The following is a 17,594-nucleotide window of genomic DNA, read 5'->3' as shown; positions in this document are numbered from 1 at the left end:
AAAGTCAGTTAAGCAACTAGTGACAAAATGTGAAATCAATTATTCACTTTAAAAAAAACTCTTGTCTAGTATGTTTTGTCCTACCCATAAATAGCAATGGTTAATTATGTCACACTAGTCAGTGGAGGTAAGCTCACAACAGCTTCTTCCAAGAAAAACCATCAACTGGCCATGGGCATGCTTTGTAATGAGCAAATGTCAAATTTTATTTTAGAATGAATACTTAGACATATAAGTTATAGTTTTTTGTTACTCTCACTAACCTTCTGACAGGAATGACACTGTGTGATGGTGACGTCGGGCAGTAGGGAGCGGAAAAACTGGTACCTTAGTGGTTTGGGCCACTTAAGTATGTATACTTCTGAGCGTGACATTGACTGTAGAACTGACTTTGTCACTACCACAGGTGAAAAATCGGTTCCTCCTTGCTGTAACACACCATAACAATATTATATCATTCTTCTCTGAAAACATAATTGGATTCTTCTTATTCTAAAAGATAGCAATACAAAAATGTAGTTTATGAGATTGCAATACAGCAATGTAATTCAATATGAAAATGCGGATGTGCTTGAGTAAATTCTTTTTCACACACACCACAATGTGTCACTTGCATGATTCCATATAATAAACACATAGTTTCACTCCCATGACTGTTCTTCTGTAAAACAGTTATACATATCCGATTGTGAAGTATTAACTCACCTCAAACGACATAAGTTTAGCTGTGAAGGGATCGTCATCTTCTTCTTCCGGAGGATCATCCCCTAGTCGTAGAGTTTGTGCAGCTAAGCATCGGTTAGGGAATTAATATATAGTTCATATAGCTATGAAAGAAGTAATTTTTACCATAATAGTAGATATTTTTTTGTACATGTACTTATAACTAGATTGACAGATATCCAAAACCTCCAATGAAATGAGTTTGAAGTTTATACTAACCAAAATACTTCAAATTAGAATTGTCTTAGATAAGAGCTCAAGTCAACAACTTAAACAAATGAAGGTTTGACTATGAAGGTTTAACTAGTGGGTTAGATTTAATATGAATTCCACCACACAAATTCATGCAATACATGTACATATCTTCACAAATATGTAGAATGTTATCAATGGATCTGCCTGAATATGTCTGATCATGTTCATAAGTTTAAGGATACGTCCCATCCTCTTCTCCTGCCAGTTCTTTTCTTCCTTCTTCTGTTTGGGTATAGAAAGGTCAAGGACAAGTACAGCCTCCTCATCAGTGAGTCCTGGTTCTAGTACAAACTCTACTAAAGGCAGCACCTCTGTAACCAGACAAAGGTCAAGGTCAACTAATCTGTTATCCATATATTACTACAAGACACCCACAGTGCTTTATCGCTCACCTGGTCTAATTCAGCAATAACAAACATTTATGTGACTTAGAACCCAACACAACAGTGTCAAGTTTTGCAAATATAGATTAAATCTATATGAACTAAATAGCTGTCTCATTTAAAAGAAAATTCAAAGCATATCAAGTTGATATACATATAATATACATGATATCAATTCATATTGTTCAGAGATCTAGCCATATTAACACCTTTTGGCTCTTTCCATCAGGATCCCCTAACCATATGTACAATTATCAATCCACAACCCATAAGGATGCTACCAGGCAAATTTGGTAAATTTCCATCCTGTGGTTTTCAAGAAGTTGATTATATGTATTGTAGACGGATGCAATGCTATGGTCTTAGACCAGGTGAGCTTATAAACACAAAACCATATCATAACAGAAAAGTTGGAGCTTTTTCTAGGAAAGACAAGTCACACCACAATTGTCGGAGAATCACAACTGACTTACGATAGCTTAATGTGCAATCACCAATGGGTTTTGTGGCAATGCTAGATCTTCACCAGAGGCTAAATAATGGCTGAACAAATATATACCATTATCTATTGATTTATTGGCTGAAACATAATATTACTGAGTAGTTTTAGTTTTGATATTGATCACTCACCAAATGACACAAAGGAATGTATGAAAGGTTGTCGACAGTTGATACAGCAGTCACCATTATTATTAAGGAGTGGATTGGTGGTAGAACATCTGTAGCACATTGGTAGTAGGTCCTGTCAAATATACACCATTATCATAACAAGCTGTTTGGGACTAACAAATTTAAAATTAATTTGTTACAAGCGTAATTCATTATACATATACACACATTGTAAATTTCCTTGGTGGGGAATGTTCATTATCAAAAACAAATGTTTGATAAATTACACCAAAACAATGCATTTGTTGAAAGCATGTTTGAATGTAATGACTTTCTTAAAATCCATCAAAATTCACGGATTGGAAAACTATGTAGATGTATACATAAGTGAACAAATAAATCTATCAAAAGATAATTTATGATCACATAATTGGCAATAACAGCATTAGACTCAGTTTTTATCCTATGATTTATTTATCATGTGATTCCTGCTGTATATATACTATATTGTCTATACATAATAATAACTTAGATATGAGGTGTATACATTCACACTTACATCACCGTCATGGAATGGTTTGGATCTGATCATGATACTGCCCAGATCTACAGTTTCCAGGAAGCGGGATGGAACACGTAGGGATTGGAGTTTCTCGTAGGCATATCGAGCTAGCTTGTAGGCTCCAAGGTTCTTACTCTGCTTGGCTAGGGCGTACAGTGTACCACTTGTTATCGTTAAGGGATATAATTTTTTCTTTTGTCCTGTATTTCTTCCATGTATCGTCACATTATCAAATGCTCATAGATTGACCCATTTCTTACTGTGTCAACTTTTTGATTCTGAGACTGAATAACAAGTACGCAATATATTTAAGAATGCAAACTGTTTGGTGCTTAAAATACATGAAGACATTAATTTAAAAGTAAAATACAACATGGAAATTTAAGAAGATATTGAAAATTAAATCCAACAGTGACTGTTATGTTGTTGCAAATAACGTTGATACAAGATCAACACCTGTTGTATGATTGTCTAGTTAGATATAGTTGGGAGATGAATACAAATATGCTAGATAATGAAAACAAATATGATCTCACCACCTGCTAAGATTTAACTCAATTACCCCCGAAATGTCATAATGGACTAGCCTAGTCTTTGATTTAGAAGAGTCTAAATGTGTCTTCAGGGGCGAATGAGGTAATTATTGTGTATTGAACAGTAAAGGATACACTTTGGAGATGCCGTGAGGAACGTTGGCCTGCATCATATGCAGCAGATATCTAGATATGTTAAATAACGCCTCAGGGAGATGGGATGTGAAGGGCTCATCCTGCAAAAGATAACAGCAAGCATGGGTTACAACTAACACTAGATAAAACAGTTATATCTCTCAATTGTACAACTTCTGTACAAGATAAAAACAGATATACCTTTCAATTATACAACTTCTATACAAGATAAAAACAGTTATACCTCTCAAATTTACAACTTAAAAGTCTTTTGTACAAGATTACAACTGTATAAATGTACCAGTAATTTTCGGAGGTTTAATTTTGGTTAAAGTTTGTTTAATGTCCTATCAACATCCATCATAATTTAATCTATTAGGGCAATGCCATGATTTGGTGCTAACAGCAAGAGCCTAGAAATAGATCCAAATTGCGTTGTTGGCTTCAACATGGTGACCATGCAAGAAGGTCTAGTGGGAAAATATGGGACAGTTTTACTATTGATAGCTTACTGTATATCTCTGAATGGAATGATAGGCGTAATACATGTCAGCTTTCCGTTGGTAGTCGTGGAATTTATTCAACATCTCCTCCTTCTTATCAGGGTCGTCAATTACTGCAAAGAGAATAAAATCAAGTCAAGGCACTTAATAAATAATCTTCAAACTCTGATTAGTTCAAGATTAACTTTCTCATTTAAATAGGTTAACCTAAGTATCATTTAACATTAGTAACAAAGTGTGGTAAAATTCCTCGTCATCAGAATTGGATAAAATCGAATCACATGCTTTTGGCCTAGATCAACAAATCATTCCAACTTAGTCCATGGGCTGATTTCTTAAAACATACTAAAGTAAAAAAAAAAATGACTTAACTCAAACTTTTTCACATACGTTACATATTAGGTGAAAAACAAAGCAGGGTCTTTGAGTTACAGATGTATACAATGTATACAATTTTGTTTTATATGGTTCATTTAACAAAATACAGAATTTACAGACTCATATGAATGGAAACATCTATTGTTGACAATTTTCTTAACATTTCTACTGTTTCACGCATCAGTAACTAATTTTGTCCTGCCATATCTGGTGAACTAATATAACAGTTAGCAAACTAGTCATCATAATCCCTTAAAGTTATACATTGTATGTGTCGTAAGTGGTCGAAACATGTGACTTAATATTTTTTTTTCTTCTATGAACCAGAAATGTATAAAAAAACCAACTAATTTGGTCCTGCCATATCTGGTGAACTAATATAACAGTAACTGATTTTGTCCTGCCATATCAGGTGAACTAATATAACAGTAACTGATTTTGTCCTGCCATATCTGGTGAACTAATATAACAGTAACTAATTTTGTCCTGCCATATCTGGTGAACTAATATAACAGTAACTGATTTTGTCCTGCCATATCAGGTGAACTAATATAACAGTAACTGATTTTGTCCTGCCATATCTGGTGAACTAATGTAACAGTAACTAATTTCTTCCTGCCATATCTTGTGAACTAATATAACAGTAACTGATTTTGTCCTGCCATATCTGGTGAACTAATATAACAGTAACTGATTTTGTCATGCCATATCTTGTGAACTAATATAACAGTAACTAATTTCTTTCTGCCATATCTGGTGAACTAATATAACAGTAACTAATTTCTTTCTGCCATATCTTGTGAACTAATATAACAGTAACTGATTTTGTCCTGCCATATCTGGTGAACTAATATAACAGTAACTAATTTCTTCCTGCCATATCTTGTGAACTAATATAACAGTAACTGATTTTGTCCTGCCATATCTGGTGAACTAATATAACAGTAACTAATTTCTTTCTGCCATATCTTGTGAACTAATATAACAGTAACTGATTTTGTCCTGCCATATCTGGTGAACTAATATAACAGTAACTGATTTTGTCCTGCCATATCTGGTGAACTAATATAACAGTAACTGATTTTGTCATGCCATATCTTGTGAACTAATATAACAGTAACTAATTTCTTTCTGCCATATCTTGTGAACTAATATAACAGTAACTGATTTTGTCCTGCCATATCTGGTGAACTAATATAACAGTAACTAATTTCTTCCTGCCATATCTTGTGAACTAATATAACAGTAACTGATTTTGTCCTGCCATATCTGGTGAACTAATATAACAGTAACTACAGAGATATATAAGCAAACCACAGCAATCACACACCCATCACCCTACTCTATAATTATAGTTCTGGTTACCGATTTATTGAAATGTAAAAAAATATAACTCATAATTCATAACTCATGATTCATAACTTATAAGTTATTTGATGTTAAGACAAGGCTATTCCATCAAGATATCAATATGAGCCAGTGATTCCAAAATACTTAACTTATCTAATTTACATGTTTAGATTTCATTCCTCATGTGTGTGTTCCACCCCATGTGGGATTCAAACTGAAAACCCACAAGTGGACGGTTACTGGTAATATGCCGAAACACCTTAGCCACTACGGACCACTATTACCTCAGACTTAGCTACACAAGCTCTTTACGTGGTATCCTTGGTTAGACACTGACTACTGAAATAGCCTTGAACAGACATTCAATGATATTGATCATAAAGAATTCATTTATTCCTTGAAAGAATAGAGTTGTGACACTTCAAATTTAGACACGCTTTTGGATATATACTGTACAACTTCAGAACGTGTTCAGATAATAATGGTTAAATAAAACACACAATTTCAACAAAAATAACTATTAATGGTAAAACAAATAAAACTGTGATTATAAAGAACAGTGTCTGCATATGAACAGAGAGTAAAACTAATACTAAAGCAGTTATATACAACTCTTCTTACCTTCATCATCTGAATGAAGAAATAATTTGACAACATGTATAAGTAAACTAATATCCATCTACTTAGTAACAAACACCATAGAGCAATGTATTCTGGTGATTTATCTTTGTGTTATAGAGTCACATGACTCTATGATATTTTACACATTTTTGCGATTATTTATTTTGATATCATATCTCTGGTAAATTATGCAAAATTTAATCACACACAAAAACAGGTCTGTTTATAGTATCTATAAATTGTTAATTTATTTCTTCTCTCATAATATTGAGAAGGTTTGGATTTGGATCAAAATTGAAAGATTGTATTTAAATTACTGAATCAGATGTGAAAAATTATAAACTACCACTATTACAGTACTAGTCTATTAGAAACTAGGTTACTGTAAAAATGACAAAACTTCAACGATTTAAAATTCGGGAAAATCTTTATATTTAGGTTGTTCGTTTATCAGTTGAGTTACAGACTATGGTTTCTCAAAGACTATGCTCAGTGTTCTGTAGATTATTTATGTGACTGTCTACATTGGTCTGCTGATATTTTGTGTCAATGACGATGTAAAGCCAAGAATGGTACAATTCAGTTTCATTAGATGTTCTTTATGCCCTGCATATATGTGGCGTATTTGTGTGTTCTGAGAGACTGTGGTAAAAATTGTCATGATGTCGTTTATATAATCACTAGTCTTCATGGTGATGTCAACGAGTTTTAGATGTAAAGCACAAACCATTAGAAATTAGTCTGAAGAAAATTGAAAATGGAGAAGAGAAGCGACCATCACATATGAATACAAAATGCGAAATAAGGTACATTGCCTATATAAATAGCTAAATCTTAATTCAAACTAAATAAATATTAAAAGGAATATGTTTAAGAAATAAATAAAACAAATTTAGACTACATAAAACTTAAAATTAGATACTTCATTTACCTTTGGCTATATCTAGACATTGCATAGACAGCTTCCAGAAGTAGTAGCCAGCGTCATTGAACCGACTCTCCAGCACAGCATTGTGGGTAAGCTGTTCCAGTACCTTAACAGCCTCGGTCTGAAGTCCAGCCTTGTGGAAAGCTGATGGGACAAGATCATTTCATTATTCAATTTAACTAAATAAGATCTAATCCACACACGTAATATTCAGGATATTATTGGTAAACATTGTTTATTAAGTCAATTAATCAACAGTTTGGTTGGTAATGGTAAATCAGTATTTTTCTTTTAGGTGTCTCTTATAAAACGGACTTGCTTTAATAATAATTTTGAAACTCTCCTATTTGTAAATATTTGTCTTTGTAGTCGTACCTTGTTGTGCCTCTTCAAACTTGTCGTTCTCAGCCAGCCATTGAGCGTAAGGTACATACACTTCTTCCTTGTATTCTGGATGTTTCTCCACCAGTGTGAAGGCCTGATAACATATACACAGACCGTATTAAAGACATATACAGAAAAATGTCACACACAAACCGTATTAGACACAGAGGAGTTAAGAAAGTCTCTAAACACATAGATAAAATAGTAAACACAAATTAACTCTATGTTTATCTTACTACAAACTCCGATTAATCCTGAATAAACTAACTATGTAAAGACTTTAAGCATAGATATAATTTCATTTTAGAAAATTAAAAAAAAATGATTTAGTTTGTAGCTAAAAATATAAAAACAGTGATCAATAACATCACTCTAGCATTTTGACTTTTAAAAGTTTTATTCAAATAAGCTTTTAATAAAATAATAATTTGTTGTTTAACCTGACACTGTCCCAGTGAGATTATCAATCTATAATCAATTTAAAGATGCCAGTACATGTATATCACAATTTTTTATGAAGGCATCTTGTTAGTAATAAAACAATAATATGATCAACATTAACTGTTAGAATAACAAGAGGTACTCACATCGTCCCAGTGTTTAGCCTCTACATGTAGATTAATCAGGGACTTGATGTCGCCCATCTTGCTGTACACCTCAGCAGCATACGGGTATTGTTCCATCTTGGCCAAATGGGCTGCCGCTCGGGACAGCGCCTCTCGGTCAGCTTTGTCCAGTTTACGTGCAACATCAATCATCCTGAAAAAAAGTTTTACCAAAGTTTTCAAAAGTTTTATAAAAAAGTTATGGTAACGATTGCACAGACAATACAAACAAAGCAAATTATTTTATATATAGCTTTCCATTAATTACAAATATACATGAAATAAACATCAATTAATGTCCAAATGACGTATGTGGTCAGTCAGCACTATGGAGGAAATTTTCATTACCATATTCACCTAATAAGAGCCCATTACCTTATAAATGCCTCTCCTCCTTTTGAGGCCTCAATTTCAATTGTAATGACAAAAATAAAAATCACAACTGTAAAGGTTTGAATTTTTTTTTTGTCTTAATAAGCACCTTTTCATTTTTTTCAAATTTTTAAACACCCTTGGTGCATATTGGGTCGAATACAGTATCTAAATCTTGATAATACACCTGGATCAACATAAACACTGGATGTCAGTCTGAATACAATACAAAGTGTACAATCTAGGTAATTTATATAATGAGGTTTCTTGTTGCACCACTTCTTGCCATTTTGACCACACCTCATATTGATAAAGACATGGACAGTACTACCGAGACCTGATCACACTTACATGTCAGCCCATCCATGGTCACCAATAATGTCTATGGCCTTACAGAACTCTCCAGCAGATATGTACATCTCGGCCGCGGCCTTGGGTTCATTGCTGCTCTTTGCCCAGTCTGCCTGTTTAGTGATCAGCATCTTCTTGTCGAGTGGATCACCAGATCCGATGTATTCCTAGTAACATTACATTATTGACCATGATTATTCTAACAAGAATTATGCATATTTATAAATATCGCCCGTACCGCATTGCTGATTTATTACATAACTATAATGGAATATTTAAAAACATCTAAAAGTAAAACAAAATGAAGGAAAAGTAAAAGTTAAAAGTGATGTCCTTCAGTTATGTTTAAAGTTTGGTTAAGATTGGACTTAAAATTTTTGAGATACAGAGCTCAATACAAAACTTTATAGTGAAATGTTTACGACAACGCTGACGCCGGCGGAAAAGTAACATCATAGTATCGTCTTCGCAAATCATCAGTGCAGGCGATACAAGAAATAGGCAAAAGGATCCAAATGACCCTGAAAATGTCTTAACTTTGATTCATGTTTATCATTATTTGTATCTTATTTGAGTTTTATCTCAATACAACTATGCTGTGAAATGCATATAGTTATGAAATCATGGATTTAATAACAAATTATTTCTTCATTCCCCATAGAACAGGAAATATGGAACTGTTGCTCACTTTCTAGATTGATTTCATAATATGAATGAATGAATAACATGTTTATATATATATACCTTTGCATATTCAAACATCCTGAGATCTGTGTACATGTTCATGGCCTTGTGTTCATGATTTGCTTTCTTGTAGAGTTTAGCCCCCTCATGGAACTTGCCTTGGTAACCATACACATCTCCTAGGAACACCATGGTGTCTTGTTCTCCTCGTTTCTTCCTTTCCTGTAAAAATTAATTAGTTTGATCAATATTATTTTAATCCTTAAATGCTATGTTAACCAAAATCATGCTTCCATTGAAAGATCTTTCTCTTTACTTTGACTTTTGTTTCTGATTCCACCTCCAGAACTTCATCAATAATTTGCGTTTTTACTCTCCCTGAAATTCCTGACTTAATTCTCACCAGTCATCTCACCGAGACTTGAAATTCTGTGTTTGAGATTAACATTAAACTTGGTCATTCCTAATAACATTTCATCAATAACGACTCTCGTCATACCAATCTTATCGTCCGGCCCTGACTACCTACCTCTATGTTGTGGATGAGCTCTAGATATCTCAGGTCCCTGATGCGGATGAAAGCTTTCTTGGCTGTATCAAAGTCGAGACCTTCCAGAGCCTCGTGGGCGAGCACCTCCCAGTCTCCGTCTGTGACTCCTAGACAGGCAACCTTGTATGCATCCCTATATACAACAAGGAGTTATAAACAAACTCACCATCAACATGGTAATTAACATCACATGTTGGTTTGGTAAAATGTTTTAAAGGGAGTGCTAATTACAATATCAACATTAGTTTTAATATACAGTAGATCTTGTTCAACTGGCCCTTGTCTAATGTGGACATGTGTATATCTGCCTATTCCAGCATAGTTGAATGGAATATCCTTCATAATTTATAGTAATTTAAACCTATGTAATCCAGAAACCTGGCTTTACCGATCAAATATGCTGATCCCAGAGACATCGGATCAGACAAGTTAAATTGTATACAGTATCCGCCTCATTTCATAATGAGAGCGTTTAAAAACTTTGTTAAAAATCTGTTTCATTGAATACAATCCTGACTGTTAATTTTAATCCTACAACAATGAAATGTAATAACTGTCATGGTAACTGAAGGAATAATTAAGCCGTGTTACGGTTCTTGACAGGTTTCTAGAGAAATCTATCAAAGATATTGTTTAGGAAAAAGATATTGTTTCACAGAACAATTACATAAGATAGCCTAGTTGTTGATACCTACTTGAAAAACTTTTTCTCCAGATACTGGTACATGGATGCTGACTGTGGTACATCTACTGAGGACATGGAGTACACATGTAGACAGAAGATCTTAGATCCACTGAATCCAACCACAAAACCCTGCAAAAAATTGACTCAAAATCATGCAAAACTTCTTCAAAATTATCTTACCATGAATAAACTAGATTCTTTTACTTCTTCAAAATTATCTTACCATGAATAAAAATAAATTATAACTGCACCATATGGAAATTGTTTACCACCAATCTAAAACAGCTGATATCTGTTGATTACCTGTAGTTTCTGTTGGTGGACAGGGAAGTTGCTGGCCTTGATATTGAGGAGACCATTCCCCGAGAAGCACAACATGTCCTCATAGTGGGTGTTCCAGGCCACACTGTTGGCATTTGGCTCCTGTAACAGATTACATTCAATAAGTAATGAAACCATCACACTCTGCGACCAGGCAGAACCCTCATATAAAACTTGATAACAGCCTACACAGGGCTTGTATGTTAGAAGATGTTGAGCTGACCAACCCACTATACACAGGTAGAGAAATGCCTGTTTGTGAAATACATCTGTGTTAAATCATTTTTCTCACTGAAGTATATCAACTAAATACATGTAGAAGTTATTATCAAAGTGAACTTTTTGCATTATGTAAACACTAATTAGTTAGTCTACTAACGAAAATGTTCAACAAAGTTGATGACTACATGTATATCATTTGAGACATAATATCAGAGCAACACAATGCCATTATAATTTTTATTTCCCTAGAAACTTGAAATGTCTACAAGAGGCCCATGGGCCTTAACGGTTACCTGAGTTGGATACAGAATGAAACAAAGACATATAAACACTACATATTGGCCCATCAGGCCCTTGATATCCGTCAGTGATCTTATAAATTTGACTTTTTTCAAATCTATGAAGAGTATTCATTTCCATAAAATCTGTGAACTCAAAAGAAAATGGTTTGAAATTTTAGTCATTTTGGCCGCGTTTGGCCCCATCCTACTAGGCCCAGGGGGTGCGAGGACCGATATGGATATGTTAACATGCAGTCAGGGTAATAATTCCAATATTGGATTTCCTATGAAAATTGAGCAAACAATGCTCATCTCAGGCCAATAATTCTAACAGGGGAAAATTTGAGATCATATTTCCTTTGTAAAAAAGACTTTTCAACCTATGAGCAAATAAAGCTCATCAAATGTGTTTTCCTTAGATAAAAAAGATTTTTAAATTTTAGCCATTTTAGTAAACTTGGCTACGCCCCTCCCCTCAGGGGTCCCCAAATGGATCATGACTTCCACAACTATTTCGTAAAACAAAGACCTTGAAAAATGAGCAAATAAAGCCTTAATGTGTTTTCTTATATAAACTAACTGAAGAGTAAACTTTGATTCCCTACCAATTGTGGAATTTCAGAAGAAGATTTTTGAAGCTTTAGCCTATTTGATCCCTTTTGGCCCCACCCCTCAGGCCCCTGGGGGGCTGAGACCATATAATTAACAATTTTGGTTGAACTTTGGCCATGGAAGGTATCTGCAAAATTTTAACAAATTTGGTTCACCAGTTTTGGAGAAGAAGTCCAAAATGTAAATTGTTTATCACCATACAACGCACGACAACGGATAAAAGGCGATTAGAATAGGTCACTTGAGACTTCGTCTCCCCTAATTCACAGCTGGTTATAACAAGAATTAATTAATACAGGCAAATACTAGATAAAGAACCTCAGGTATCAGACAACTCATAGTACATGCTGTGATACCAATGTAATCCTTTCTGCCACAGGATTAAGTGTCCTTGTTGTGTTACCTGTACAGCAATATTACCTGGAACAATAGTTCCTTTGTGTTGATGTCGTACACTAGACAGGTGCTGTGTTCGTCCACCACAGCCAGTTTGGTACGAGAGGCAGAAACGTCCAGACATCTGACAGATGTGGCCTGCTTAAGCAGCATGATCGGGAATGGATTGTCCACAAATATCTTCATAATCTGTTAAAACAAGGAGTCAAATGGTTGAGGAGTAAAAGTAAGAGCATTTCTAAAGTTAACAATACCTGACTTTCTGGGTTATATGTTCCAAGCAGTTCTCATTATTTCAAAAATCAACTTTTTCGCGATCATAGCAATATTCCACAAAATTGCAAAAATAGCAGCATATTAATAATTACAATAATGAATATGAATGATCATATTCCCATGTCTTTAGTATGACATCAATCCGACATGACTAATATGTAATTCTTTATATCTAATTAAAGGGCGATTTTAGATTTAACAATGCAAAATTGTAATGAGTCATTCATAAATAAATTGCATTAAAATGTTTCAATTTTTCAACAAAACATGTATCGGTGATTAGATTTATATAAAATTGTTAGCTAAATGAATTAAAATTAAATCTCATTTCTAAGCTCAATCAAGCTGTAGTATACAAAGCCTTTGTGATGTGCTCACAGCAACTCCTGTGAAGTGAGTTATCTCAATCAGTGAAAAACGGTAAATTCCAAGTTCCGTGAAATTTATAAGAATGATCAACTACCTAATGTATGAGCCATTATAACATTATCTCAACTTGATCTTTAAGCTAACTACAATAAACTGTGACCTTTATTAAATCCAGAATAAAGATGATGCATAATTTATTTTCCATATACCTGTGTATTTTATTTTACATCCTACAGTGTAACTTCTCAAAACCGAACCTTCTTAAAACCGATCACCTCTAGAAACCGAACACGGATGTCATGTACGGAATGAATTCCTCTTTATTAGTAGTATATAAAACTTCCCAAAACCGATCCCTCCCAATTCCGAATACCGGACCGATTTCGAGATCGAAATTGTCAAATGTAACTAAAATACACTTCTGAAAACCGGCCTTACCTGAGCGACACCGATAGATTGCATTGAGGTCTGATCAACCGACCGTGAAATACACACGTACCTGTACCATAGTTGTCGCACGCCATGTCCTGGGGCATGTATACAGATGTAGATATAGGTACACGGTAATTATACCTGAGATGGTGGTGTAATTATTTAATCATGTCTATTGTTTAGATATTTAACAAAGGTCTACCGCGTGCACGCGGTTTGTTTTACTGTGGGAAAACAAACAGAGCTAGTAATAAAGAGAAAGTTTCGTATTCAAATCACACGGGTTTTTTATTTACATTATGTAGTTGTCGGATAACGTAAATTATCTGTATGAAGAAGCCGAAGCCATGTATTGTTTTAGAAAATGACTATGTCATATAATGACCGGCATCGACTGATCATCGTGTAATTAGACCATATAATTTGATTCTTGACGTAACCGGAAGCGATCGGCCGTATGTAGGTTAGTGCAGACGAGAACATCCCAAGAACATTCACGCAACTAACTAACTAAACTACGTTTACAAGCGGTAACAAAGTCAAGATTGTTGTAATCCATTCCTTTTAAACGTATGATTCTCTCTTTTGTGATAACATTTACATTAACAATCAATATCAGTCGGTTTAACGAACACTAGCCATACATGCAGTACACTAGTGTGAAAAACGACTTCCGATCGATTAAATCCGGATCGTAATGATAGGTATTCGGTTCACTTCTCCAAACCGAACCCTCTCTAAACCGGCCAAAATTATATGCACCGACCATGATCGGTTTCGGGAGGTTCCACTGTATTAACAGTCAGGGTCATTAAAGGATGTGCCAGGTTTAGAATAAGGAGGAAAGCCGGATGACAAAGCCCAAAGACAACTTATGATCAGTACCTGGTAACTGCTAAATGCTGCTGTAAAATTTGCAATCCAGAGGTGTAACGTAATAATATGTCAAAACACCTGAACCACTTAACCACCATGGCTCATAATTAATGAAATATGATTACCTTCATGATTAAACTGGTTAGGGAAAATTTTTTCAAATAACACTACAACCTAACGCATTTTCCATTACAACTGCAGGTGACATGTCAATGAGCTGGTGACAAAATTAAAATCGGCAGGTGAGAGATTCCTGGAGAACTCAGGCTGCACTTCAAGCATGTGTGAAGTCTCTGACCAGGCCAATATGACCAATGTTGTGCAGTGATGAAAACTCAACAGAATCAACTCAACCAGTGGAAGTCAAACAAAATGTGCTATAATCATAGGCAGCAATCATTCAGGCAAAATAGATTTCTTTTATAGAAACTTCAAGTGATAGCAGGCAATTGCTGATCGAGGTTTGAAAATTTCTAATTTATCTCACAGCAATATTATATTTGTCTAAATGTTTTCATAGTAAACCCCAATATATCCACAAAAATATCGCTTTAATTATTTTTGGTATCACCTAAAAGTTTACATAAAATCATTTAATGAATTGTTAATTGTTGAATTTTCTTATCGCCATTCAACATCAGTAATTTAATGGCCTGACCTTTGCCCATACCAGGCCTACATTTACCTGTCCATTTTGTAGCCCAACCAGTAGTCCCTCTTTACCTTGTGGCATAAGGCCCCTTTCACAACTAACCTGTCCATTCTTGAGCCCCACAAGGAGCCCCTCGCGACCTGGAGGTCCACCTATGACCTTGATGTACCTAATTAAGGATTCCATGACCCATTCCTTCTCCTTAATACCCTGGAAGGAAAAGCTCTGTAGGCGCTTGTCCTGTAAATAACAAATCTTTAAGCTAAATTCTGTACACATTTGACATTAAACTCATTTTGTCAAAATCAATTATATGTCTAAATCAATTTATATTAAATCATTTCAAACATTTCTTTTCATTTAATTGATTCCTTTTCAATTTATCAGTATGAAATATGTAATAAATACCTCTAGAGATTATGTGATACATATTGAAACATTATAAAATACTTTTTACTTGAATTACTAAAGGAAAATTTCACCAATACTAATACAAAAGTACAAAAGTTCCAAATTTTTAAACTCAATTAACATAAAGACCCTATTTACAGTAGACCTCAATTATCTGTGACCTTGCGTCTCTATACCAACCTGTCCTAATTACCAATTCTAAAATCTACTTGGTCATTAAGCAAATCTGTTCCCTGATAGTTCCATTCCAGTTTGTGAGTATTCTGGACTATTATAGTTCTACTGTATACAAGATATTGATCCTGATCAAATTTTTCGTTCTACAATTTTCATGAAAGCTGATCTTATACACTCGGATGTGTTACCATGGCCAAGTGGACATAGAATTACTGAGATATGGTGACTGTAGACGTACAGTGACACAGTAACTGGAATTCAGACAATATGATAAACACAAACCTGACACAGAATGATGTTTTGTGAACAGACAACCAATAAATTACAGTCAAACTTCCTGTTGATCTTCTCCTTCACTTTATAATGCATATCAGCAGCGTCGTCAGAGTATAATTCGTATACCACAATCTTGTCTGGCAGTTGTACCTACAGAAGAATAGAGAAACAAAATGAAACAAATTACACTGTATACCATTTTTAAGTAAAACATATTCGAAGTTTATTTGTATCTTATTACCATATAAATAATGCTTGTTAACTTCATAATTCTTAACATATCTGTATTAAACAGATAAAATACAACTCAAACAAACCTAAATGTAAAACTGGAATAGCTTTAAACTTAACAACAGTCTAACTAAGCTATATGTTAACAAGGTCTGAGTGTACATTAATGTCATTTAGAAACCTTATATGTACATCTGTTAACTTTGATAGATTTAAATGTGTCTAATAATGTAACAATACTTACAGCTAACCTGTGTCTGTATATAGCGATCTTTTTCACAAGATCTCTACACTTGATTCTCACTGGAAATATACAGTAAATGCTGTCAGTAAATCATTTATCACATGTTATGATTCTATTTACTACATCATCAAATTAACTTTAAACTTATATCCATGTTGTAAATGCATTACAATAGTTTCCTAATAGAAATACTTTAAAGTACATGTACTTTTTTCTTATCATTTTTTTTAAGTTAGAATGTATTGCTTATGTATTAATATATACTTATCAGCAAGTATTTCATGTGTAACATGAATTGTCCCTTTAATAATACGATGTGTACCCTGTCACATGCTATAGCAGTGTTGTAACATTTACTTCAGCAGTGCTGAAATCGACATTGAGCATCAAGCTTCGACGTTCATTTCGAGGACAACTAGTACATTTTTAACAGCTTTTGCGCACTTATGCTGCTTCAATGCTTGGTCATTTGTCACATTGCACTAGTCATCTAGGAAACAATAAACCTACTGTAAATGTACTTTTAAACTCTGGCACATATGAGAATTTTCAAAATTATAATGGATTTGAAGAACTACGGACTGGTTCACTTTCATTACTTGGTACATTCGTTTAAATTACATTTTCAGCAATCAAAAAGAAACACGTTAAGTTAACAAGAACGAAACTTCAGTAAACAAGAACAAGATAAATCCAAACAGGACGAAATTTTAAAACAGTGTAACAGTGAGAACCTATATCTGGGACAGCGGGAGGGGTGAAAGCCCCTACTCTTTGTTTCATTTCTTTCGCTGCAAGGGTGAACATGCTTGGCCAACCACGCTGGTTTACTAGAAATATTTGACAAATACAATCGTAGTATTAATAATACAAGATATTTTAATAAAACACTTTGTAGTTAATTGACCACATCATTATGCCTTACTTGTATAATGCTATACTTTCAAGTATATTCAATTTGTAAGAATTACTCTGTATACTTTAAAACAAAAACAAAGCTAAGAACAATATATACCATATTTGACCAAAGAAGAGTCAGGGCGCATAAAAATTGAAAAAAAAATAAGAGGCCGCTTAATAGAACCTAATTTGGATAGCCTTTCATAATATTATTGCACAAAAGTAAGCTTTAAATCACCAATACGCATAAGAAATCAAATAAATAATCAGACACAAGTGTCATATTTTCAGTTTGCATTCGTGGTAA

General features: G+C 34.1%; 1 protein-coding gene across 4 annotated transcripts in view; it reads right to left on the bottom strand.

Annotated features, from left to right (window-relative positions):
- LOC138336953 (intraflagellar transport protein 122 homolog) overlaps positions 1-17,594 on the bottom strand; it is a 32,053-nt gene that overhangs the window by 1,929 nt on the left and 12,530 nt on the right. Inside the window, exons 9-28 of one of the 4 annotated variants that reach the window (XM_069286591.1) lie at positions 17,122-17,217; positions 16,388-16,446; positions 15,919-16,062; positions 15,082-15,288; positions 12,468-12,632; positions 10,915-11,034; positions 10,622-10,740; positions 9,906-10,059; positions 9,437-9,598; positions 8,693-8,859; positions 7,952-8,123; positions 7,356-7,458; positions 6,984-7,124; positions 3,713-3,816; positions 3,201-3,301; positions 2,530-2,695; positions 1,992-2,103; positions 1,161-1,289; positions 706-788; positions 264-428 (exon numbers count right to left, since the gene is read on the bottom strand). In XM_069286591.1, the coding sequence (XP_069142692.1) occupies positions 264-428; positions 706-788; positions 1,161-1,289; positions 1,992-2,103; positions 2,530-2,695; positions 3,201-3,301; positions 3,713-3,816; positions 6,984-7,124; positions 7,356-7,458; positions 7,952-8,123; positions 8,693-8,859; positions 9,437-9,598; positions 9,906-10,059; positions 10,622-10,740; positions 10,915-11,034; positions 12,468-12,632; positions 15,082-15,288; positions 15,919-16,062; positions 16,388-16,446; positions 17,122-17,217 (2,669 nt within the window). The remainder of the gene's footprint in view (positions 1-263; positions 429-705; positions 789-1,160; positions 1,290-1,991; positions 2,104-2,529; positions 2,696-3,200; positions 3,302-3,712; positions 3,817-6,983; positions 7,125-7,355; positions 7,459-7,951; positions 8,124-8,692; positions 8,860-9,436; positions 9,599-9,905; positions 10,060-10,621; positions 10,741-10,914; positions 11,035-12,467; positions 12,633-15,081; positions 15,289-15,918; positions 16,063-16,387; positions 16,447-17,121; positions 17,218-17,594) is intronic. The other 3 variants (XM_069286592.1, XM_069286593.1, XM_069286594.1) reach the window with 3 other exon arrangements.

This window comes from Argopecten irradians, chromosome 12, assembly GCF_041381155.1.
Source record: "Argopecten irradians isolate NY chromosome 12, Ai_NY, whole genome shotgun sequence".
Lineage (NCBI taxonomy): Eukaryota > Metazoa > Mollusca > Bivalvia > Pectinida > Pectinidae > Argopecten > Argopecten irradians.
Note: the sequence above shows the minus strand (reverse complement) of the source record. Positions and strands in the feature narration are given on the sequence as shown.